Source organism: Botrytis deweyae (assembly GCF_014898535.1).
Source record: "Botrytis deweyae strain B1 chromosome Unknown BDEW_010, whole genome shotgun sequence".
Taxonomy (NCBI): Eukaryota; Fungi; Ascomycota; class Leotiomycetes; order Helotiales; family Sclerotiniaceae; genus Botrytis; species Botrytis deweyae.
Window position 1 is genome coordinate 261,033 of NW_024066217.1, and position 24,661 is coordinate 285,693.

The following is a 24,661-nucleotide window of genomic DNA, read 5'->3' on the forward strand; positions in this document are numbered from 1 at the left end:
TAGTACTACTGGATTCGTATTTCTTTTTTTCCTTTTTCTCGTTTCCCAGGAGCTGGATGGACAGGCTGCAATTTTTGTTTTAATATCAAGTCTCCCATCTCTCTTTTTTCTACATTCCAGAATTCTATAGTCGATCGTTTCGTCATAGGCAAGCATGGCATACTCATTGTTGCTGCTTGGGTTTTCTGCTGCGATTTTTATATGTTATGTATCTTATGAGCGTCTGTTCAAGAAAGTCAAGATACCTGATGGCGCCAAAACATTGCCGGGTCCAAAAGGTAAGAGAATATGTATGATACCTCAATGATGAATCTTTACTGATGTTTTGTTACAGGATACCCAATCATTGGGTCAGTTCCTGATCTCGACCCGAAGAATCCATGGATGAAAATGGTGGATTGGAGTAAGGAGTATGGAACCATGTACCAAGTGAATCTGAACGGCGATACTACCGTCTGGATTACCTCTCATAAAATTTGCGAAGACCTGTTTGTCAAGAGAGGAGCCATCTATTCGGATAGACCATTCCTTGCAGCTATCGGAGATGATTGCAGATACACAAATCGATACATTCCCCTCGTTACCAATGGCGGTATGTCTCCCAGTATCTGAAATTTCCTCCCACAATACTAATATCCATCCAGATGACATGAGGCGCATCAAAACTTGGATGAAGGCCACCATGTCCAGCATGCCCCCCGATCGTCTCAAGGGCCTTTCTCAAAAAGGCGCCGCAACATTCGTCACTCGTCTCATCGCCCAACCACACCTCTTCAAACAATTCTGCGAAGAATGCACCGCTCAAATCTCATCGCAAATGGCCTGGAATGATCGCCGTCTCTCCACCGCCAAAGAAACCATCATGCGTGCTAACCAACTCCTCCGCCGTATCTCAGCCGATGGTGATATCCAAAACAAGCTTCCATTCCTCCGCAATATTCCAGACTGGGTTCCCGATTTCCTCCAACCATGGAAAGTAGCAGAACGAGTACGTTATCAACGGGAGAGAAACTTTTGGTTTGGAGAGAAAGAGGAAGTCAGAAAGTCACTTTTAAATGAGAAGCCGGATCCATCCTGGATGGCGCGACATCTCAGCATGCCTACTACTCCTAAATTTGAAGAAGATAATACCTATTCGATCGGCATGTTGGCGTTGATCGGAAGTATTCTTACGTCGTCACCTATTCAAAGTTTCTTCCACGCTATGATTGTTAGTCCAGAGTGGCAGGCCAAGGGACAAGAAGAGGTCGATAGGGTGTGTGGGGATCGACCACCTTCTGTTGATGATATCCAGCAATTGCCTGTAGTGAGAGCGATCATTAGAGAAATTTTCAGGTGGAGAAGTCCTGCTCCTGCTGGTATGTGTGATTCTTATTTTCCTCCCCTTCTTTTTTTCTAGCAATTTATATTTCCCTGTTTCGAAACTATCCCCAAAATGACTTGATAAACTGACAAAATTTATCAGGCGTTCCTCACGTACTGTCCCAAGACGATGTATACGATGGCTATTTCCTCGCCAAAGGCACCACCTGTTTCGCACTCGAATGGGGTCTCTGCCGTGATCCAGTCCTCTACCCCGATCCCGAAAACTTCCGTCCGGAGCGCTGGCTATCCCCCGAATTTCCCACATACAGAGAACCGCTTACCCATTTCCCATCCATCAAAGCCAACCACGGATTTGGTTGGGGAAGACGCGCTTGTATTGGACAGGATCATGTCGAGATGGTGTTGCTTACTGTTATCGCGACGATCTTGTGGAGTGTGAGTATTAGGAAGCAGAAGAATGAGAAGGGTGAGGATATCGAAGTGCCTTGGTATGATTACACCGCGTATGTGATTGTCAGGCCGGAGTGGTTTCCTTTTGATTTGGTGGAGCGCAAGGGCGGAGTGGATAGATCTGCTTTGTTGAGGGAAAGAGCGGATATAGAGATGGTTAGTGGAGAGGATGGAGTTCTTAATGGGAGGGCGGTGGGGTATGAGAAGAGGGAGATTTCTTTAATATAGATTTTGGGGTGTATATGGGAAGGAAAAGATGTATCAATCGTGGTCATTATAATTTTGTTGTCCTTACCTGCTTACATTTAGGTTGTTCTCTATGTAGCAAATTATATAAATAATTTAGATCAACTCAGCATTGTAATTTGGTTCTTCGCAGATGAAAACTGATTGAAGGATGTTGGGGTGTATTGAATTTCTATACTCCTCCCTATTGAAGGTAGCCATAATACACACCACGAAATTTGTGAATGCCTAGGTAGGCTCGGGGGTGAATCTTTCGCACACAATTCAAGATTGAATTTGAAATGGTCATTGAAATGATCAAACTCGTGAAGACTCGAGAAACCCAGGATATTCACTTCTGCGTATCTCACATCTCAGTTTACCCATCGACGATTAACCTATGATTTTTCATAGCCACTGCAGTTTACGGAAGATTATCTCAAATACAGCGTCTAATGAACCTTCCAGACTACAGTAACAGGACAATAAAGTATACACTCTTCTCAATCTTCGACATCAAACCAAACCATCATCACTTTCAATCGAAATGTAAGTCTTTCCGATATATGATTCAGCCAGACTTGGTGAACCGCTGTCTCGTCCACGTGGAGATATCCTTAGTATTCAGTCACCACTTAGTGACACGAAAACGACGAGTAATGTACCTTACTTCCCTTCGTCATACCTGCCCAAAGCTTAATAAGTAGTGGATGTACTGCCAAAAAGATCTCAACGAGACGTGGCAATGCAACCAGGGTTGAGAAATAGACATAAAAACACAGCAAAAAAGCGGCAACTAAGACCCTTGACGTTGATCGACCAGACATTTTGATCTCCAGCATCGTCATACTTCCCTTGTCTATCGCGATTGTTACCCTTGAGATTCCAACTCATATCGTAGAATCTCGTCGAGGTTGACGTGCATTTATGTACCCCTCGGACAAGTTCAGCATTAATTTTCCCAGTGGTAATCTCTGCCACCGTCGCACTTCCTTTTTCATACCAATAATGTGCTTTATGAGAAAAAGCATGCGGTCAAAATAGAACATCTTCTGCTGGCCATGCAAGTGATGGAGATCTCGGGAGATCAATGGTGATCAGTTGGTCGAAACAGGGGTGGAGCAATTTAGCTCTTTTGACAAGCGGGAAGTCGTGATTGACAGCGGATGTTCAGTGTCGGAATAGACTGACTCAATTCGAACACCAGAAAATGGAAGATCGATGAGGTAGATAGTTCAAACATAGAAGATGATATAGCGCCGTGAGTCTTCCTGTCATTGTGATGACTTGTTCTTATAGAATATCTTTCTCGATTGATCCTAGGTGTAGTATCACTTCAGCTTGGTGTGAATTTATAGAATTATACCTAAGATGGCTGGCTGGGTCATGTGACAGCTGTTGCGTGTCGATAAATTCGCACCCCAAGGATTGCTAGAATGAATCTGACTCGCATCTTTCTCATGGTGTCTAACAGCCTTCTCATACAATCCATCAAAAATAAATGTCTTGATCATATTCATCAATAGGCCAATATCCATAATGAATAATAAGACTTCGACTTTTCGGACTTCGGTGTGCCATAAAACCTCGTCGGAATGCCTTATTGATGCAAAGGTATGTGGTTGAATGTTGTTGTTTGTTAGAGGAGTGGAATTCTGTGCGATTTACCAAGAAAGCGGAAAAGATATTCATACTTCAATTTATCAAGCACTTGCAGGGTGTCAGTGTCATCTTTCATTGCCCTCGTGTCCAAATGCCCCATCGAGCTCAAATGCCGAACCTACTTGTCGTATCAAAATGGCATGACGATATAACAAACATCACCAAGAAATCGATGCGAGCGAATCTTGAAGATTTGGCAAAAACTGCCGAGCAAAAATCAAAACACATCTGAAGTAGCTTAAAGGTTAAATCAAAGTGGATTCTGAACCTGGAGGAACGCTTCTCTCTACGAATCGCATATCGAGAAATCAAACTGTCTAACCATCCCAACTCTAAAGAGTATATCGTCCGGTTTGCAGTTTGGATTCTGATAATACGAGCATTTGTGTCTTTACTTTATACCCACAAACTCGTCGCAAACACGTCGTATAAGCAGAATGACTACCGAGGCATAAACTTCATTCCGCTTTCTCAATTGATGAGGCTCGTCGCACAGACAAATGCCAATGAAAACGTGGTTTTGATTTCTTCCATTCAGTTGGGATCTGTAGTATCAGACTGTAGACTTGTCGAGCCACACGATCTTGTAAAAGTTTACATATTCAAAGTCAGTCGGTGTGAAGATTCTGATGGAGATTTGCAAAAGATACTTCCATCTTTAGTTCAGTGGAAATCTAAAATATGCAATAACTGATCCTTCTTTCATCAGTACTAGACACCGAAGTATTGAAATATCTTCATCGATCGGCGATACAACCTCATTATTCTCAAGTTGATGAATTTTGATGTACACAGCCTTAACGCCCAGATTTCAAACGTTGGAGTCTAAACATCTAAGATTTTAAATGTCAGGCTAGAAGGAACGATTTCCTTATTACCTCGGTGTTAGTGATAATGGGGTTATGGTTGAGACGAGTTTCATGTTGGAGAAATCCTGTATCTGTCTGTGCCTCCGCCGCTCACACAGATTCATCCCATCCATCTTTCTAGAATGTCACTACCGTCATATTTGCATGAGAAATTTCAACCAATCGCAACCTTTCTTTTCATTCCTTTCCGCCGTCACGGGATTATTTGCGATGTTGATATGTGTTATTGTAACTGAGGATCTTGGTATGATTGAATATATAAATTCATGTAAGCCCCAATGGATGACCGTTTCTTTTTTAATTTATCCATCCAATACAGCTTACTTTTAATCGCTTTCTTCACTACTTCAAGAAAATAATAATCATTTCGAAAGTTCAATTCATACAACAACAAGACTCCAAAATGAAGGTTTCACAGTCTCTATCTCTTTTGCTCCTCCCTCTTACCGCGCTAGCCGCGCCAATTCTCGAGGGCACTGGAAATGTTAAAGCTGCAGCTGGAGCATGCGCACCAATGATGCTTATTTTTGCCCGTGGAACTACGGAAACTGGGACTATGGGTACCGTGGCAGGACCTCCATTAGTTGCTGCTCTTGGTAAAGCCGTTGGTGCTGGCAATGTGGCTACCCAAGGTGTTCCATACCCCGCCGATATCCCTGGATTTTTGGCAGGAGGTGATGCAGCTGGAAGCAAGATGATGTATGTACCTCCAATGTTTATTAAATTCTAGCCACTAATTCCTATGACAGGGCTCAAATGATCACAACTGCCGTTACAAATTGTCCCGATTCCAAAGTCGTCATGGCAGGTTACTCTCAAGGCGGTCAACTCGTACACAACGCTGCAAAAATGGTTCCCGCAGCCACCATGGCGAAAGTGAGCTCCGCTATCATTTTCGGAGACCCAAGTAAGTAAAGCTCTTACTAAATCATTTATAACACTCACTAACATACATATCAGACAATGGAAGTCCAGTCGCAGGCGTATCAGCTGCAAATACAAAAGTTATCTGCCATACCGGTGATAACATTTGCGCCCACGGAGATCTTATTCTGGCACCTCATTTAACTTATGGAATGGATGCCGGTACAGCTGCTGCTTTTGCTAAGACTGCTGCTGGTATGTGATGGGTGGGCTGGGCCGACTTGAATCACCATCTTATTTCATCACGATCTTTTACAAAGTTATTACGATACCCGTGCTAGTGTTCTTTGAGACATTGGATTTGGATTTGGATGATGACCAATTGTTGCATTGATTGCACATCTTATTTATATTTGTTCTAATTATTTACATGGTGGAGACCACTCGGTCGGGAATTAATTTATTGTTGTATCATTTATTTGGAACATTCTTCTCCTTTGATTGTCGCTCTGTTGACAGATGTAAAATGAAGAATCTCTTGATTTTGGCTTTATATCATTAGTGCTGTATTTTATCATGTAAGGGTTTAATGGATGCTCAAGATAGAGATCGAGATTGATAGAGAACTGATAAGCAAGATGCTTGAATAAAAAGGATATAAAATCTAATCATACATGTATACCAGTAGATGAAAGAACTGGCGTTACTTTGTAGCCAGGCCCACATTTGCAACCATTCTCAACGCGATATTTCCTAAAGGAAGCTTAAAGTAGTATGGCCCAGCCTCTATATCCTCCACCAAAATATCAACCGCTTTATCCCAATTCTCTTCATCCTCCGGATCCCATCCATCATCTCGCGCACCCAAAAAGCTCCAAGTAGCAGACATGAGATGGCGTAAATCCTTCGCTTCAATATAAACATCACAGGTCGTGATCTCGATATCCTCCTCTCTGAATCCCCCAACAATTTAAAAATTCTTCAATGCATCTTTTTCATACCAATGTGTTGGCATGGCCATAGGGAATGGAACATCAGACCCTCGTGTTTCAAGATGCGCTCTTTTGATCGGTTCTCCATGGGCCATTGCAGCCCATGTAGAAACTATTGCTGTGCCTCCCGACTTCAAAGCTTAAGTCCGATAGACTTGCTTCGCTGCTAGATCGTGATTGTCATCGAGATGGGAAATGAAGAAGTTGCTGAATGAATGCGTGAAGTGGTTATCGGGAAAGGTGAGTGATTGGGCTGGCTAAACAGTTGCTTCCACGGGCCAGTTTCCCGCTGGGGCAAACTCGCGACAGCCATATATCATGTATTGATTGCGATCGGTGGCTTGGATTAGGATACTCTCGGGGATGGGATTCCATGATCGCTTTTGTGACTTCGCCGGTGACACAGCCGTTGTTGTGGACTAGGTTGGGGATTAATGAGGTTTCAATATGGATTTTATTGAAACGTGATGATATCACGGGAACTAACATTCTTACTAATGGCATCTGCAGTAAAGGGAGACAAAAGATGAGTTATCGCATGCTTAGCAGCAAGGATCGAGGAATCGCCAGTGAGTTCCTTGTAGAGGGCCGCGGTCTTGGTCATCATTTGCTTGGGATGAATGGCTCTTTTACTGGCGCTGTTTATGTTTCTGACATGATGAGGTTGGGTTACTGCTGTTGAACTTTTATATCTTTGTGATATTGGGGATGTTGATCGATGTTCAGTTTCTTGCAAAGATTTAAAAGGTCATGTAATTATTGATAATGTTCTTATACTCCGATCTCTATATAAAGTAAGATAGATAAGAAATAAAGCGAACTCAAAGGGAAGAAAGAAAGACTCGTCAAAGGTTATGATGATCAACCAACGACCAACTAATTAATTAATACTGTGAAGCTGCGGCAAAGACACGCCATAGTAATCGAATTATACAGATAAGAGGTTTTTGAATGATAGAGATATTGGATCTTTTCTTATACTGAAATGGAAGGGGGAATAAATTATTACGCTTTAGAATAAAATCATTGCACTGAGATCTTTGCGGAAAGGTTCGGGTATGATATAGAGTCTTTTCCACTTGGTGGGATAAATTTTATGGTTATATGATAGATTTGTGGTAATGTTTGAGTATATGAGAACGATTGTGTGATATCAATTGCAAAAATCATAAGCCTTAAGAGAGGGGAGTAGAGGAGGGGGGAGGAGGGGTTACAGAGGGTTTCACTTTTACAATCACATTCTCATTTTCTCGCATACATTGATATAAAGGAGATATTTTTGTACTAGATGAAATCATAAAGTTATATGATAAAACTGTATAGTAATACAAAAGTATAAAGGTGATTGAATGATATAAGGTGAGATAATCATAAGATTTTAAAGACGGCTTTTATAAAGGAGCTCGCTTTCATAACTATGCTCTTAGTATTAGTTCAAGAAATAAGACCTCTAAAACAATATAAGCGCTCGCTCGCATATAATAAGTATATATCCTAATAATTAAGCTAGCTAGTATATACGTAGGATAGGAATTTTTTTAATATAGATTATAAGCGAAGAGGAAAATAAGAGGAGGGAGACTTGAATATAAGTTTATATAAGCGAAAATGAGATAGAGAAGCATGAAATAAATTAGGGTATAATGTATGATCTAACGTGTTATTCAATCTATCCATACATTATATGCCTATTCAGGCCAACTCTTTTTTCTATTCTCCAAATTGATCAACGAGTACCCGCGAATCTAAACTATTCTAACATATGAATATCCAACCAATCAAATCTGCCCTCCTGGCTCCTAGTCTTTAACTCTCAATTACCCCTTCCATATACAACCATCTTAGTCCTGATTTGTTTATATATAGCGATACAGGCTGCAAGGCTGAATTGAGTGTGAATTCGTATATGACGAAGGGTTTTCGATTCATAAACCGCCTAAAACCATTGCATTATACACATACTTTGACTGATCACATTCTGCCTTTCTGTTATCTAGCTTTAAACTTCCAGTAACCCCTTCCACGAGCAACCATCCTAGACTTGGTTTGTTTATATACGATAAGCAGGCTAAGAGGTTGATTGGCGCCTCTAACATAATTGAAGTTTGATTGGTTTATATAGATGCTTTCAGACAAGTTTCTCTCCGTCCGGAATTCTCCCCAGCTTGTGGTTGTGAAGTGATGATTTCGATAATAAGAATTAGGTCCTTCGGAATCAGTAACTAAAATACTTTTGGATCTGTATTCTAGCTTTTTTTTATAACAAAGCTTTCAATAAATTAAAAAAAGAAAGAAAGACTAATCTCAATCCAAACGATGGAATTGAAGAAGATACCCCCTCGTTGGGCTTTAGAAAAATGGATTTTATTATAATAGATTTGACTACCATTATGCCAGCCATACCCCCAAGGGCTTTAGAACCGATCTAATCATACATTATATGCCTGGTCAGACTAGCTCCTTCTTCTCATACCTGTCTTACATCTTAATTTAATAAGATGTCCGTTTATACAACAGATGTTATCGTTCACCTCCTCGATAAAAGTGCTTCAAAAAACTTACCATTTAGCGAGTTCAGCACCGGTTATTTCTTCCTCCTGAAGGTTACTAGACCTCCTAGTTCCCAACCAGTATCAGTCCAAGGACATTCATACAACGATCGTAATTTCATACACAACAATAAATTCTACAAATATCTACCTATCCCATGCAAACACTTCTCTCTCATCCACAACCCACCATCTCCAACAATCGCAAGAAAAATGGCAGATATCACATACGAATTTGGAGCTCTTGAAAAGCTTCATTCTAATATTACTAGCTAAGCCCCCATCATTACCCGAACCATTGTTAAACTCGTAGTTCCTACTACTACTGCTAAACCCCCACTATTACCGCCATCATTACCACCACGATAATAAAAAACCTGTTCCGATGAATCGATCTCTTGTAAACAGGAATCAACAATCCAAACCGAGGAATCGGATCGAGCTTTTCTTGCTCGACCTCTAGACGGTCTTGCCATTCCGGTTATTGTTTTGCTTGCGGGATTGGGTGGTATGATTTTGCTATGGATGATCGTGGCGACTATTAATGATTGTAGGCATCATTAGAAGTCTAAAGGGAATAGAAGGAGTAACACACAAAGTGTTTGAATGGAAAAATTTAATAGATGTGGATTTGAATTTAGGTTTGGGTTGGAAGTGGAGGATCTTTGATTCGAGGGGAAGGGTAACCGATGGGGTTTCTTGATATACAGAGGTATGGAATACATAATTTTTAATCTCAAGTGACGGATTTGAGGGGTTCGTTACTCTATCATCATGACTCTCAAGTCTTGTGATATCGAACTGTGTCGGTCTGAACGGGATGCTGAGTTTCAAGAAAAGATAGGCAGAATCAATTGGTATTGTTAGTAGCTGTTGAAAAAATACAACACTCCATTATACAGTCATTATTCAAAATGAAGTATAAAGAATGAAATAAATAAACCTCAACGAAAAACCACAGATTGAACCGTGAGATAATGACGTTCAAATAGATAGTATTTATATCTGACTTATATATTAGGCTGGTTGAATGATCCCCTGTAGTAACATTCCATACATAATCCAACGTCATCGCTACACACCGTTACCAAAAACGGTCTACCTTCCCTTTTACATACCATCCCCTCATTTCCGATCAGACATTCACCTTCCCAATCAATCCAAATCTATTCTAATTCATTCCAAGCAACCAGTATACTTGTACACGTTTACCGAGCCCCACGATCTCCGACCCCTATATCCGAAAATTCCTCCCGGATCCGAACAACGACATGCAACAAAACTTCAATTCCCATCACCAACTATCCATTCCAACATATCTCCTGCCTTTTTCAGAAACTCTCCACTTCATTTAGATAGGAAATCCTGTTCGTGAAATTTGAATTCTAGAATCTTACTCATCCGAGGAGAAATGAGCTTACTCGGGAATTTCTTACGTTATCGGGTTCTCAGCCATCTCGATTCTAGATCAGAACATGGACCTGAGTTTTTCTCCGCGGTAAATTGTGATATGCATAGATATGATATCATGCAGCATTCATTAATTCTTTACATATAAAAAAGTAAACAAATAGGTGAAAGAAGGCTAGAGGAAAAACTCGGAAGTCCGAGACTCCCAAACCTTCGGAGCCGGTGTAGATGTGCAACACAAGATTTTTGGAAAAGGCATGAGAGATAGAGATTGGTTGGGATAGAGATGTAGTTATGTTTTCATGGAAATATCTGCGGAGATGCTGGGTTAGTCGTTGGGAATGAGGATGAGTGTGGGTATTGGGATTCTGATCTGAGTCGCGGCCGAAGTTTTTCGGCCGAAGAATTGAAAAATTCGGAGATGGATTGAGATCGAGGGGCAGTTTCAGGGAGGGTGGTGATGGATGGATAGTTGTGAGTGTTGGTTATAATGATGCGGTGGAAGATGTGAATTCACTTGTAAGTGTAGATATGAATGGATTTCTTCTTTTTGGAGATATAAATTTTTTCACTTCGTTCAATTTCGATTTTACCGGAGAATGTCCATGTATGTACGGTGCCATGTGATACTTCCTTCTATTCTGCACATCTACTCTCTACCAAGCATTGTTGGATATCTCTCCAATCGACAGGTAGTAAGAATTATGAATATCTGTTGATAAGAATCATCTCAACTTTCCAGATACAAGATGAACTTTGCATTGATGGCCTTCTAAGACATTTGAATTGATTTCAATAAGACAAGAGTCTTCGATTCAAATGCAAAAGAGAATTTTGATTGTAAATTCAAGATACCAAAATGTTTCCTTCCGGCCTCTGTAGCTGAGATCAACTTATAAACATCACCAGATATGTATTAAAAAGCTAGGATCTATCATTGGGATCGAAACGGTCAGGATCCAATCTCTGAGATGATGCGTCAATCCAACCTGTGTGATTTTCTCCTGCTCGTCCATCGATAATTCCAGCTGCACAGCTGCAGCGTAATCCTCCAGTCAACCAACCTTCGTTATCGTTGTCGTCACTACAACATGCTGAGCTACTAGCCAGCTAATAAGTACAGCGTTCTCAGAAACCTGGTGTCGGGCTGCAATCTCTGCAAGTATGTTGTCGAGAGGCCCGGCCGTGCTTTGGTGATTGGTGTCAAGCCGCTGAAACTAGCAACCTCGATTTCATGCTCCCGCATCTCCTCAATTTGTACCTCTCTTTCCGTGCTAGTGCTTCCAACAGCTCGAACTACCTAAGATATACATGATATTTGAATTGTTATTTTGGTATACATAGAGAGAGAAAACCAGGTTCTATGTGCGGGGTTGTTCAATGGATATATGATCGATTAAGATTTCTCTGTTGTTCCACATCAGCTCAGCCAATCACTCGTTTATCCCAATACTATCCTAAGTCTTGAAAATAGAAGTTTACACTGGCTCTGGTTTGTAATGTTGCGCAAGCGGTGTATTAATGACAAGCGACAGAGCTCGAGGACATGAGGGCAGGAGGCATGTGTATGCAGAGATCGTGGGTAAGATAATGAAGTCAATTGGGTATACCGGTTTGCCCTTTGAGACGTTGATAACCGACACGTCTCACAATTCGTAGGACTGTCATCAATCTTGGTTACAAGCGCAATAAAAAGAGTGTTTGGCCCATTTCGTGGTTCCCCGCCCCCAAATCAATCGGAACTCCATATCTTGAGACTCTGAATAGATCATCCAGCATCGCCACGAAATTAACAACCAAATTTGTTTCATTCCAACAAAAGCTAACAAAAGTGATGTTCTTTTTCTATTCCCCATCCATATCAATTGCACCCCAATTAAGCAAAAGGGCCATTCGCCGAGAAGCTACCTTTCCCGATGCGAAGCCTTAAATTTCTGCCATAGTGTTCTTCCTGTATGATCTTTTGTTTCAAGCAAAAGCTGGACAATATGTGGTATCTGACCCTTTTCATCTTTGCTTTCAAGCCCAAACCTCTTCTTGATAAATGGCTTGATTAATTTGATTAATTGGACGTTCCTGAGCTCAGCCGCCGACCGTAGACTTGTTCTGCGATTCGTAGCGTGTGTGGCTCTATTGTAATCATCCAAGGACTCAACCATACTATCGTTTCCAGATTCGAGAGCTAACAATAAGTCCTTATCCTCGAGCTCTGCACCACAGTTGAGTAATAATTTAGCGATATCGCAATTTCCGATTTCAATTGCAAATGATAATGGAAGTTGACTTTTTTGAATTGAAAGTGAGGATATGGACTGGCCAGATCTATCGCTTTCTTGTGATAATAGATCGGAGCTACTCATGTTCTGTGCTTTATATTTAGCACCTCTCGAAAGAAGCAAGTCAACAATATTGATTTTGTCCTTTTCAATAGCTAGTAACAATGGTGTTAAGCCGTTCGAGCATGTTGCTTCAATGTCTGCGCCTGCATTAAGAACTAACCCGACAATCTTAGCGTCTCCTGTTTGGATAGCTAACGACAATGGTGTTTGCTTATCTGAATCTTTCTTCTCGAAACTGCACAGATATGCGTCAAGTAGTATCTTTAAAATGGTGAGCCGGTCTCTTTGAATGGCCCAATGCACCGGAATTCGATCATGAAAGCCTCTCGAGCTGATTTGACACACATCTGTTTCAATAAAGAGCTTGAGAAATCCTTTTTCTGCTCCCGCAAACGCATCCATCAAAATAGCACCTTCTAAACCTTCCAAATTATCTAAAAATTTCGTCAAATTCCAGTTGAGAAATTGATAGAGTGTCGCATCATCTACCAGTTGAGGATACCTTTCAGATAACATGAATGAGACGGCTTCTCGAATGACCTGTTGGGATGACTTGTCGCACTTTGGGTCTAAGATGTTACTCCTATGTGCGTCTGAAGACATACCCAGTAATGCATATATCTTATCTCGATCATCAGTCGCCTCGCTTTCGCGAAACTTTACTAGTAACGTGTGAAGCTTCTGACCTTGCGCCCACCAAGACTCTTTCCGCGAAATTTCAGACATTATATCCAGAACTGATTGACAATGTACGGCAGGTTTTAAAGCAATCAGAGCCGGAAACTGGGAGAAGATCGTAGCGGTGATAGATCTGTTACCACAATGTACTGTCGTTGATTGCCGAGCATTGGCAACTTCTTGCAAGATCCAGATTCTTCGAAACCATGGTCGGTCCAATATCAACCTCATTTGCTCGCGCGAATTCGTCAAGTGCTCATTGTTTTCATCGACCCAGCCATGGGCCTTATATTTCCACTCTGTCGAATGCCAACTTAAACTTGCCTTTCGCAGCCTGGTCATGGCATCCATCACCAGGTTGGTTTCTTCAGTCCCTTGACCTAACCAAACCACGACCTTTTCAGCCTTCTTGTATATATCGCCCATCTGTCTGATTTGATGGATTTTCTCGTGGACATTTTCTTGATTGATACACAAAGCATCAATCCAAAATACTTGATCTCCTTCGTCAGATCTTAAATGCTGAAGTGCCATGTGTAAGTTGATAGTCACTTTGATTCTGGCGCGGTCAATTATAACCTCTTCCACTTTGTCAATGTTACCCCAGGTATAAGACAATGCGAAATATGGGATGATACTATCGGAATCGTCAAACCAAGCACTGATGAAATGGCCTTGAATTTCATCGGCCCAATCCCCTTTGTGGAGTTGGAGAAGTCGAATAGAAGGTCGACCAAGATTGATTGGTTGGTACCGATATGGATCCATTTGGGAACTGTTTCCGATGTTCTTGGAGAGTTCAAGATCTAGATATTTGTCTCTCCTGATATAGTAAATCTTGATGGTTTTGATGGTTCAAGTCCTGATCGCTTTGGATTTTGGGAATGAGGCTGATGGATGATATTTTCAATGTAAGAATAAGATGGATTGTTCACCAAATCTTTTCAGACATGACTGAGAACATAATGACCATGAGCAGCCTGTCAGGCCGGTATGGCTTTGAGGCAGTGTCAATAAACATCCATTTATCCCTCCGCTACGCTGAGGTAAGAGTTAAGGCCCCGGCTTATTGCATACTATCCTTTTTTGTAACAAAATCTTTACAAAAAAGTCGTTTTTTTATATAAATTTATTTCTTTTATAATTTATTTAATAATTAAAAAATTAATTTGAAAATCTTTTATATAAGAAATTATTATATTTAAAATCTTAAAAAATAAATAAATTATTTTTAATATTTTTTTTGATATAGTTATAGGTTTTCAAAGTTGAAATTTTTCGAAATTTATTATATATAATACTTTTCTTATACAAAAAAATCGATTTTTTTGAATTTTTTGGAAATTCTAATTTTGAAAACCTATAATTATATCAAAAAAAATACTAAAAATAATCCATTCATTTTTTGAATAATTTTAATAATTAATTATAATATATATCAATTTCGATAATTTCATTTCTATATTTATTGAAATAATATATAATTCAAAAATTAAAGAAATAAAGGTTTTTGGTATGTTTTCGGTTAGTGTGCGATAAGCCGGGGCCTCAACTCTTACCTATGAACAGGCTGACAACAAGAGAGGTGGGGGTCTCGCATGTGTCCAGTGCCATGGTTGGTGACAAAATGAAAGCGGTGGACCAAAGCAGTAAGAATCAAGAACATTTGGCAGACACCATTGCAAATAAGATTCGCCAGTCTTGGTCGAACACAATATACCTGGTATATGCTGCGCCCAAATTCTTCAGCTGCACCTTTTTTCGGCCTAGACATACAAGGACCAGGCGATGAATTGTATCGCTGGATCATCCTTTGCCTGTAGAAGCTTCTCACAAACAACTATTCCTGCGACAGTCAGAAAACATGCTGGACAGTGAAATGAATATCTAGAGTGCCCATAGTGTCTGGTAGATTCAAATATCTTATGTAGAGAGTTGAAGAAATTGTGATGTTGTGAATTATCTTCGAAGTTTGGATTGTGGTGGAATAATTCGAGAGTTGAGGTGAAGTCAATAGTAACAAGTGCACGAACGTCTAAGCTCAACGCACAGACCCTGATGAACCCACCTGGGCACCCGAGCCACCCCAATCCAGCAAGAACAAGAAAATGGAGATGTCAAAATACACGGGTATCTAGACTCTATGTAACCAAAAAAAGCAGCGGAAATTCATCACTATTCAAAAGAACTTCAATGACTAAAACTTTTTTTGATATAATATTAAATAATAAAAATATTTGTTATCAATATAAAGAAGACTCAAATTTTCATATGCTTTTTTCAAATTTCAATATTTAATTTGTAATGAATTTATAATTTATTAAAAAGATCTTTGAAAGGGTATTCAATTTCCGCTGCTTTTTTCGGTTACATAGAGCTAGGTACCTGTAGTCTTTTCAATATTCGATATCAAATCGAAGAATTGATGTTTTGAGTTTAAATATATGCCAAGTTATTCAATAGCTCCGGACCTACCTATTCACATAAATTTATATCTTGTTAGAAAAGTATGATTCATGTGATGCTAGAGCTTGGGGAGCTCGAGCCAGCCTAGTCAATCTTTAACCTTTGAATGTTCTCATTTTCTGGCCTACAATCCCCATTATACTCTGTTGAGAGACATTTTAAAATGCATCTGTCATGCATTCGGGTTGATGTCGAATTCATGTTTGGATATATGTGGATGTTAGTGTCTTCAGTATATGGTTTTGCTTGAGTGGTCAGGATATACCTCTTTTTCTGTACATGTAAAGACATCAAGTCACCCACAGATACAAATGCAAGAAGAGCCAAAGATTACGCGCAGTCCATCATTTGAAAATCCTAAAGCTGGGCGATGATAAGTATTCAAGTAGAGCAATACTACCAATGCAAATGGGTTGATCTTCATGTTTGGTAACCTATTGAACCATTGTATGCATGCAACTTGAGAGTCAGATTAGCTTTTGTCTCGTTATGACATTATTATTTCCTAAGAAGTTTTAAGTTAGCGATCTTTAAATATCCATCGATCTAGAAGCCGTTTACGTGTGTGCTACATTCGGTGCCGCGGAAAGAACAGTGGTTTGAGTGAGAGCGTGTAGCACTCGAAGAACACTTCAACGGAGATGAAATGAACATCTCGCCCCCCCATGATACGCAACCTCTGAGATCGTGCTTCATTCAGCGCGAGTATAATCCCACTCAAATTTGTTATCTAAGCGATGAGTGTTAACCTCAGATTCGAATCATCAGCTTAGGCATCTAAGAGTGCTAGAAGCAATTTCGTAGTATTCATAGATATCATCATGGCGCGATTGGGCTTTTGGAAATCGATAGACCCAGGACAATGAAGCCACCCCCCTCCGACTAAACACAAGGCACTGCGGCCTTCAGTCCCTTTCGATTCAAGACAAAACCAACAAGCATACTACGATATAAAGAACCATTCTCACTCATTCTGTCAATATTTCCAAGCCTCGGTCGATTATGCAAAGACCAGTGATACTCGGACGTGAATGAATTGGCTATGTAAATAATTCAACATAGTTGTATGTAAATCGGACACTCTTCAAACTCAGACGAATAACACATTCTTAGATCTTCATATGCTTTGGAATTGCAGTAGGCTTATTATTCTATAACATACTCATTTTCCATGAGTATGCTATCCAATGGACTTTGGAGGATAAACAATAATAATCTTTGCGTACCAAACGAATATTTTGTGTAGGCCATGGAGGCTTGAGACGATTGAAGGACTGCTATACACATCTCTGCCCCAAAAACTAAGAGTTTATGAAATGGACAGTCACAGGACGAGAGCAGCTCGCAATCTAATCCTACAAACTCAAAAAAATCCAACCAAACCCAAAACACCACTCAAGGAAGAACATACCCAAAGCAAGCACGTAGAAAATATACAACAGATAGCAACAGTCCAGTCCAGCCCAGTCCAGTATAAACAACAACCCACACAAAAACCATGCAATCCCACAAACCCTCAAAATCCAAGCAAACCCAACCCCAAATCACCACTCAAGAAACAACACACCCAAAGCGCAGACAACAGCACCACCAATCCAACACCTAGTATATACACCTCTTTCAAAAAACCCCTCAAACCCTAACATCGCGGTACTACCGCACACTACCGCACACTACCCTTAAACACTCGAAAAAGACTCCTATAAAGAATAGAATAGAATATACACTATATACTCTACTCTACCACCCAACCATCCACCACTAGTAATCAATCAATAGACATCAAAACCCACTTTATCAACTAGCTAATTTTTAATAACCTTCAAACCCTTCAACCTTAACCTTATAATAAACAATAAACTTTCCATTATCCCTTCCTTTCACTTTTCCATCTTCGATATCTATATATATACACCCCACGACCCTATATCGATGACTCATTCCAAATCAAGACCACCAGACTAAGCATCCCCATCACATCACTCCAAACGAAGAACCCCGCATTCAGCCCTACCTAACTATCTAACAATAGGTAGGTATTGAAGAAACCCTTGAAAATGTAAAACTGTAATGGGAGGTAGATACCTAGGGAGATAGGTAGAAAGTATAAAGTAAAGTAAAGTAAAGTAAATTAAAGTTAGATAATACTAAAAAATCTAGATCCTTCAAATCTCTACCATATCTGTGATCACACATACACACACACATACACACATACCTACCTAATACATACCCACTCCTCCCCAGTACCTTACCAAACATCCACGTGAAAATCACGTGTCTCATCCTGATCAAGCAATTTCATCTCATCTCATCCCATCCCATCCTATCCATCTCCGCATAGTAGGAACGAAAACAAAACAAACAAAGTCACAAGCAGTACAGTGCACAATACGAAAAGGAAAATGAAAACTGGTTGAGCTTCACGCCAGATACCTACAGATAAACAATCCAATCCAATCCAATCCATAGACAACAAGAACACATAACCTTACCAATCGATACCTACACCATCTCACAAGCAAAAGTGCAAGTAAAATGTAGAAAGCAGGATGCAGAATACAGATATAGATATAGATATAAATGTACCTACCTAATATCCAAACAACCACTTCAATTCACCAATCAACAATGATGATTTCGCTGGATGAATTGATGAATGGATGAGATGTAATTTCATTTCTTACGGAGTATCGTACATACTACAAGATAGTAAACTACAAGAGGACGCTAGGACTGATCTGGCTTTCATAGCGTCGGAGTTGTATACTTTTTGGTTGTACGAGTACCCTACTCTACTCTACTCTACTCTACGAGTCTACCTCGTACTCCATATAATATACTTTTTTGCTTAGAAATGGAGATTCGAGACTCGAGAGGGTTGACGTTTCATAGTTTGATTGTTTGATTGTTTGATTGTTTGATTGTTTGATTGTTTGATTGTTTGAGTGAGTGGGTGGTATGTAAGTCTTACTACGATATGTACTATGTACTACTAGGTCTGCAGACTCCAGAGATATGTACCTAGTATGCAGAAGTGATTGTGAGTCATACGGTATGGTACTCCGTACACCCACCGTTTTTGACAGGGGGAAAGAGGGAAAGGGAGTGAGTGGAATGGAGGAATGGAAGGGCGGGGATAAATGGATGAATGATGGATGGATGGATAATGGATGAATGATGAATATGAAGATTAGGTAGGTAGTAGGTAGATAGATAGTAGGTAGATAGATAATCAATAACTAGATGTCTACTATCTATCTACCGTATAAGGAATGAGGGTTATATATAGTAGTTGTACTACCCTATAGAATCTATAGTACAACGGATATAATTATTAAAATGGATATACAATAGATATGAATTCAAAGTTATTATAATCTTTTAATCCAAAATAATATAATCTAATTGAAGCTAATAATAGATTTAAATTCGAAAAGTAATTAAAGAATAAAATAATTATAGAGATTAATCTGATATATCTTAGATTTAAGATTGATTATAGTTATATTCAATAGCTTTACTTTAATTAATAAAGATATTACACTTTCTTTTCTCCTTTTATTCAATTATTATATAATATTAATAGAATAATATATGAAAGTTATATTAAACTAACTAACATTTACTCATTATTATTATAGAGTTTTAGAATTAATATAATTTAGTGTGTGGACAAGGGAATTCACTCAAAGGAATTCACTTCAAAGGAATGACTTCCATACAATAGCAATTGTATTAAAGGTATTAGGTGAAAGCGAAGGAGATTAGCTCTTTCAATAGTGTTTATATAAGGTCTACTATTTCCCTTATTTAGCTAGCTCTTTAGATTGAATACAAATAGATATTTAGGGGCTTATATATAATAAAAACCACATCTTCCATATCTCTCTCAAACCAATACTAATTAGTAATATTATAAATTACTTACTTATTCGAAATACCTTTTTACTCTTATTTCTTTTACTTCCTATTATTAGCACCATAACATTCCAGGCAAATGCTAACACTAATTTTAAGCAAGCCAGCAAAAAACCCGATTCTAATAAGAAATCCGATATTAGTAAGAAACCAGTTCCATCCGATAAATCCATTAGCATAAAAGGGTATATCAATACAACAATCGATAATACTGATCCTCTATAAGTAGGTTTCAGTATTTTTTATTATGAAAATCTAAATATAACCAGTACTCCTTTTTATTTTTAGTTTATTGTTTTTTTTGATCTTTACATTCCTTCTGATAAAGTAATTAAAAAAAGAAAAGCTTAGGAAATTATAAAGGAATTAGGATTCAAAGGAGAACTTCAGGATTATTCTTTTTCAAAAGACCTCAATAAAGTCAGGTAGTTCTACAAAGGATATATATTTAGGTTGGAAATAAAGCATTATACCAATAAATACTTTCTTTTTAGGAAAACTGTATATTCGGATATGGGGATTACTGATATACTTCTTCAGAATACAGTCATATCCGATTTCGATTGTATTTGTAAAAGTATATTAAGGAATATTGATAAATTGATATTATATAACTTTCATATAGTCTTACAATATCATAAAGTTTACATTGATATCAATATAGATATCGAGGATACTTTTACAAAAATATTTGATTATAACAAATATTATAATTAGATTATAAATCAACTCCTGAAATATCAGTTTAATAAAATATAATTATTTATATCAACAAAATGGATTTATCTTTCTATCGAACTCAATCCGAGACTACAAATCGAACCTCCCGAATCTTAAGACAGTAATATAACTGATCAATTAATTTTATCAAAACCTAGCAAAGTTACAGGTAGTTTAATAATAAAAGGATCAGCTTTATTCCAATCTCCATTCCAATCTAAGGATACACAAAATATATCTTTACTAGGTTTTAGGGTTCCACCGGTTAACACTTCTGTAGGATCACCTAATGATAATAACAATTCAAATAATAATGATAATAACGATGATCGAAATGATAAAAGCAATAAAGATAATAGTAGAAATAATAACAAAAACGATAATAGAAGTAATGGAAATAAGGATTATTATAATTATTCTAATTATTAGGAAAATGATTAACACAATCAGAATCGCTGTCTTATTAATCTTTTTAAAATCTACAAAAATAATAACAGGTATAAGGATATCAATGATTTCTTTTAGTTGAAGATCTCCATATTTGTAAAATATTATCATAAAGTATTTGTATTAACCGAAATGACTTTGACGGCATTCCCTATCATACTCTCAAACACTGCTAGAGACTTTTATCAAGTTAATTTTAGTATTTTTTTTAAGATGTATAATAATGTATGCGAGATAATAATCAACAATTTCGAAGAATCTGAATATCAACGAAATATATTTTTCAAATAGAATAGAGTTATTTTCAAGGACTACATCGAAAAGAATCCGATTAAGGAATTTCAGAAAATGTTTAATACAATAATCACAGATTTACACTTTATTCAGCATACTATTCCTAATAATATACGCAATTCCCAATCATACTATATTAGAATCTTGTTTACATACAACAATATTCCAAAATGCTATTCTACAATATACAACCCTTATTCAACTATTATAGAGTTTATTAACTAGATTAAATAAACTATTGATTTTTATTGAAAAGTATTTTCGAAGCAAAACATATTGTCTAAGATATTCTTTATAGATCGATATTTTTATAATAATAGATCTTTAGGCTTCTCCTCCCGAAAACCTTATAATAAATATATTAGACAACAACCTTTTCCTATACCAGCTGATAAGAGTAAAAACAATTGTTATTTTCCTGGTTGTAAGAAAAAGGACTATAAATACTATAAGCATATACAGAAAAAGAAAGATCGATTTAAAATAGATTATTATACCAAGTATAATAAATTCGACAACAAGAGTTTTACAAAGCAATACAAGCAATTTGTTATTGATATTAAACAAAAAAATAATCAAAATAACAATAATAATAATAATAATAACAATAGTAATGATTATCTTATTAATCAATATTTTATTAATACAAACAATTCTAAAAAGGTCTCCAGAATATTTTTTATCTTTATAAATACTTGTAATAATTTTTCAGTAACAACTAATCTCAATAATATTACAAGTATTTATAAATTAACAGCTAAAATATTTAATATAAATAATAAGCAATACAGTATTAATATATTCTTTGATATTATGATTGATATAAATACAATTGAGAGATTATCTGTTGGATACAATTAGTATTTGATATAAAAAAAGATTGAGGATATTGAATACAATACAACTATTGCTGGATAGGTGATAATCTAATACAACATTAAAACAACAACTTTTATTAGTTTATTTTATACTAAGCTTCTATTTAAAAAAATAGAATAAAATGTAATAAAAGCCAACCTTCCATTCTTACTTTTTTTAATCGATATAGATAGACTTAGGTTTAAGTATAACAATCTTGATAATATTGCTATTATATCTAAAGGCGTTTATCCTATATATCGACAATTTGGCTATATATTTCTACTATAGAATATTAATATTGAAAGATTGATTAGTTATTTTATTGATAATAATAATTACTATTTTATCAAAATTGAGTTACAACGAATTCACTGTCAATTCGACCATCCATCCGCACACAAGTTCTATAAAATACTTAAACACTTCAGGCACAATGAGAACTTTGAGGTAATCAAACAGTTTATTAAGTTTTATTACCATTGTCAAGTCTATAGTAAGTTGCCCGGTAGATTCAAATTCTTTTTGCCCGATAAGGATTTTGAGTTTAATTATATTATATTTGTTGATATGCTTTATATCAATAATGATCCGATTTTGCATATTATTAACGAAGCCATATGCTTTCAAGCTGCTTAATGGCTAAGTAATATATTTGCAAAGTATATATAGAATAAACTCTGGGAATACTGGATTGATATATATATTAATTTATTAGAGTATATCACTCATAATATTAATACCAATTTTATCAAAAAAGAGTTTCAATAATATACTATATCAATATCCATTCAAACAAAGATAATCCTTATAGAGGTATATTATTCGATTAGTATTATTAAGAGATTTTATGTACTATTACACAGATCTTATGAAATTATTTACAAAGAAGTTTATAAACTCAGTATTCGTAAGGCAATTATATTTTAGATGGCTATAAAGGCAATTAATGATATTGCTGGATCTAATGGTTTAGTATTTACCTTACTCGTTTTTAGGATATTTCCCTGTATGGTTGATATTAGCCCTTTGATATCTACTATTCAGCAGTGTACTGCCATAATTTCTAAAGTTATGATAGAGGTTTGCAGATTACATAGTTCTATGTAAGTACAAAAAGCCTTAAATATATGTAATGGACCCTTTATAATTGTACTTCATGATTTATTGCTGAACAGTAAGATTTTAATCTAAAGGAAGGGCAATGGAACAGCTATTAATAAATAAAAAAAACCTTTTTTATTTATTAATATAGAAGGGGAGATATGTACTCTTGATCTATCTCATAGACCTACAAGGTTTAAATCTATATCAGTAAAACTGTATTATAAGTGATTAGAAGCTGGATATATTAAGGAGATTAAGGAACTTGATTATAATATTAATCCCAAGATAACTTTACCAAAATCTGGTAAAGTTATATTACCTCCTTTAGCAGTTACATATGTGATAAACCCAGAGAAACCCCTTTTGGATTTATTCAAGAATGATTAGATTCCTATTTCGATATTTTTCCTGTGAGTAGTTATATCTCAGATTCGAGCTTATATACAGGATTACTACCCCAAATATTTTACTACCAATCCCAAGGATCCCATTATATATAAAGAGTCCAGGAAGAAGGAAATTAATGAATTGACGGCTAAGGGTATATTCGAGGTTATATCACTTTCGGATATTCCTTTTAGTATGTGTATTTTCAAATCGCAATTTGTTGATAAAATCAAAAACAAAAGGACGGATACTAAATTCTGCAAGTCGAAGTTAATCATTTAAGTATATAATGATGTTGATAAGATGTTTGTATTGATATAATCCCTAACAATCCAATAATTGTGTTAATGTATTCTAATCTCACTAGCCACAAGTACTCAAAAGATAGGTATAGGAGTGTATATTCGAGATATCACTTAGGCATACATTCAATCCACTTCGAACTTGTATTGCACTTTTTATACCCATACTCCAAAAGAGATGGATTTACCAATCGGTATGATTTTACTAGTTGTTAAACTATTGTATAGTGTTTCTGAGACAGGAAATCATTAGTTCTGAATATACTATATTTATTACTATGAGAAGTTTAAGATACAATAATTCATATATAACCCTTGTTTATTGTATATTAGTGATAAGGGAACTGAATTCGATATTATAGGATTTCAAATAGATAATATACTTATCGTTGGGGATAGTGTGTTTATACAAGCTGAGGACGAGTAATTCAAGCAGGCTGGTTTTATGGCTAAGGATTGCAAGGAATTTATTTATAATTACTCATTAAAGTTTAATAGTATCACTTTTATACTTAAAAGTAATAATATTCATCTCAACCAGAAAAAGCAATACAACAATTTGCAGCTTGTGTCTACTGAATCTATGAATATACATAGTACATATAGCAAGGTTCGAAAGCATGCTTCTACACATGAACAATATATTGCACAACGAGCCCGCGGAGCATACATTACAACTATATACCAACCTGAAGCATCTTTCGATCTGTCCATAACAGCACAAACAACCCAACCTAACAAGGATGATATTGCAGCGTTGAATAAGCATATCAAGTGGCAAAAAGAAAACTCTGC

General features: G+C 37.0%; 5 protein-coding genes across 5 annotated transcripts; 2 read left to right on the plus strand and 3 right to left on the minus strand.

Annotated features, from left to right (window-relative positions):
* Positions 1–154: 154 nt before the first annotated feature.
* Positions 155–2,004, plus strand: EAE98_005172 (uncharacterized protein; the record flags this gene model as incomplete). The annotated part of the gene is made up of 4 exons (XM_038952793.1): positions 155–278; positions 335–592; positions 645–1,358; positions 1,466–2,004. The coding sequence occupies 4 exons, from the start codon at positions 155–157 to the stop codon at positions 2,002–2,004; spliced, it is 1,635 nt and encodes a 544-aa protein (XP_038810635.1).
* Positions 2,005–4,935: 2,931 nt separating this feature from the next.
* Positions 4,936–5,659, plus strand: EAE98_005173 (uncharacterized protein; the record flags this gene model as incomplete). The annotated part of the gene is made up of 3 exons (XM_038952794.1): positions 4,936–5,231; positions 5,282–5,439; positions 5,493–5,659. The coding sequence occupies 3 exons, from the start codon at positions 4,936–4,938 to the stop codon at positions 5,657–5,659; spliced, it is 621 nt and encodes a 206-aa protein (XP_038810636.1).
* A 986-nt stretch (positions 5,660–6,645) lies between these two features.
* On the minus strand, positions 6,646–6,995 carry EAE98_005174 (uncharacterized protein; the record flags this gene model as incomplete). Its single annotated transcript, XM_038952795.1, has 2 exons — positions 6,646–6,807; positions 6,876–6,995. 2 exons carry the CDS (start codon positions 6,993–6,995, stop codon positions 6,646–6,648), a joined length of 282 nt encoding a protein of 93 aa, XP_038810637.1.
* Positions 6,996–9,209: 2,214 nt separating this feature from the next.
* On the minus strand, positions 9,210–9,413 carry EAE98_005175 (uncharacterized protein; the record flags this gene model as incomplete). Its single annotated transcript, XM_038952796.1, has 1 exon — positions 9,210–9,413. One exon carries the CDS (start codon positions 9,411–9,413, stop codon positions 9,210–9,212), a length of 204 nt encoding a protein of 67 aa, XP_038810638.1.
* A 2,838-nt stretch (positions 9,414–12,251) lies between these two features.
* Positions 12,252–14,132, minus strand: EAE98_005176 (uncharacterized protein; the record flags this gene model as incomplete). Its single annotated transcript, XM_038952797.1, has 1 exon — positions 12,252–14,132. One exon carries the CDS (start codon positions 14,130–14,132, stop codon positions 12,252–12,254), a length of 1,881 nt encoding a protein of 626 aa, XP_038810639.1.
* Positions 14,133–24,661: the final 10,529 nt, after the last annotated feature.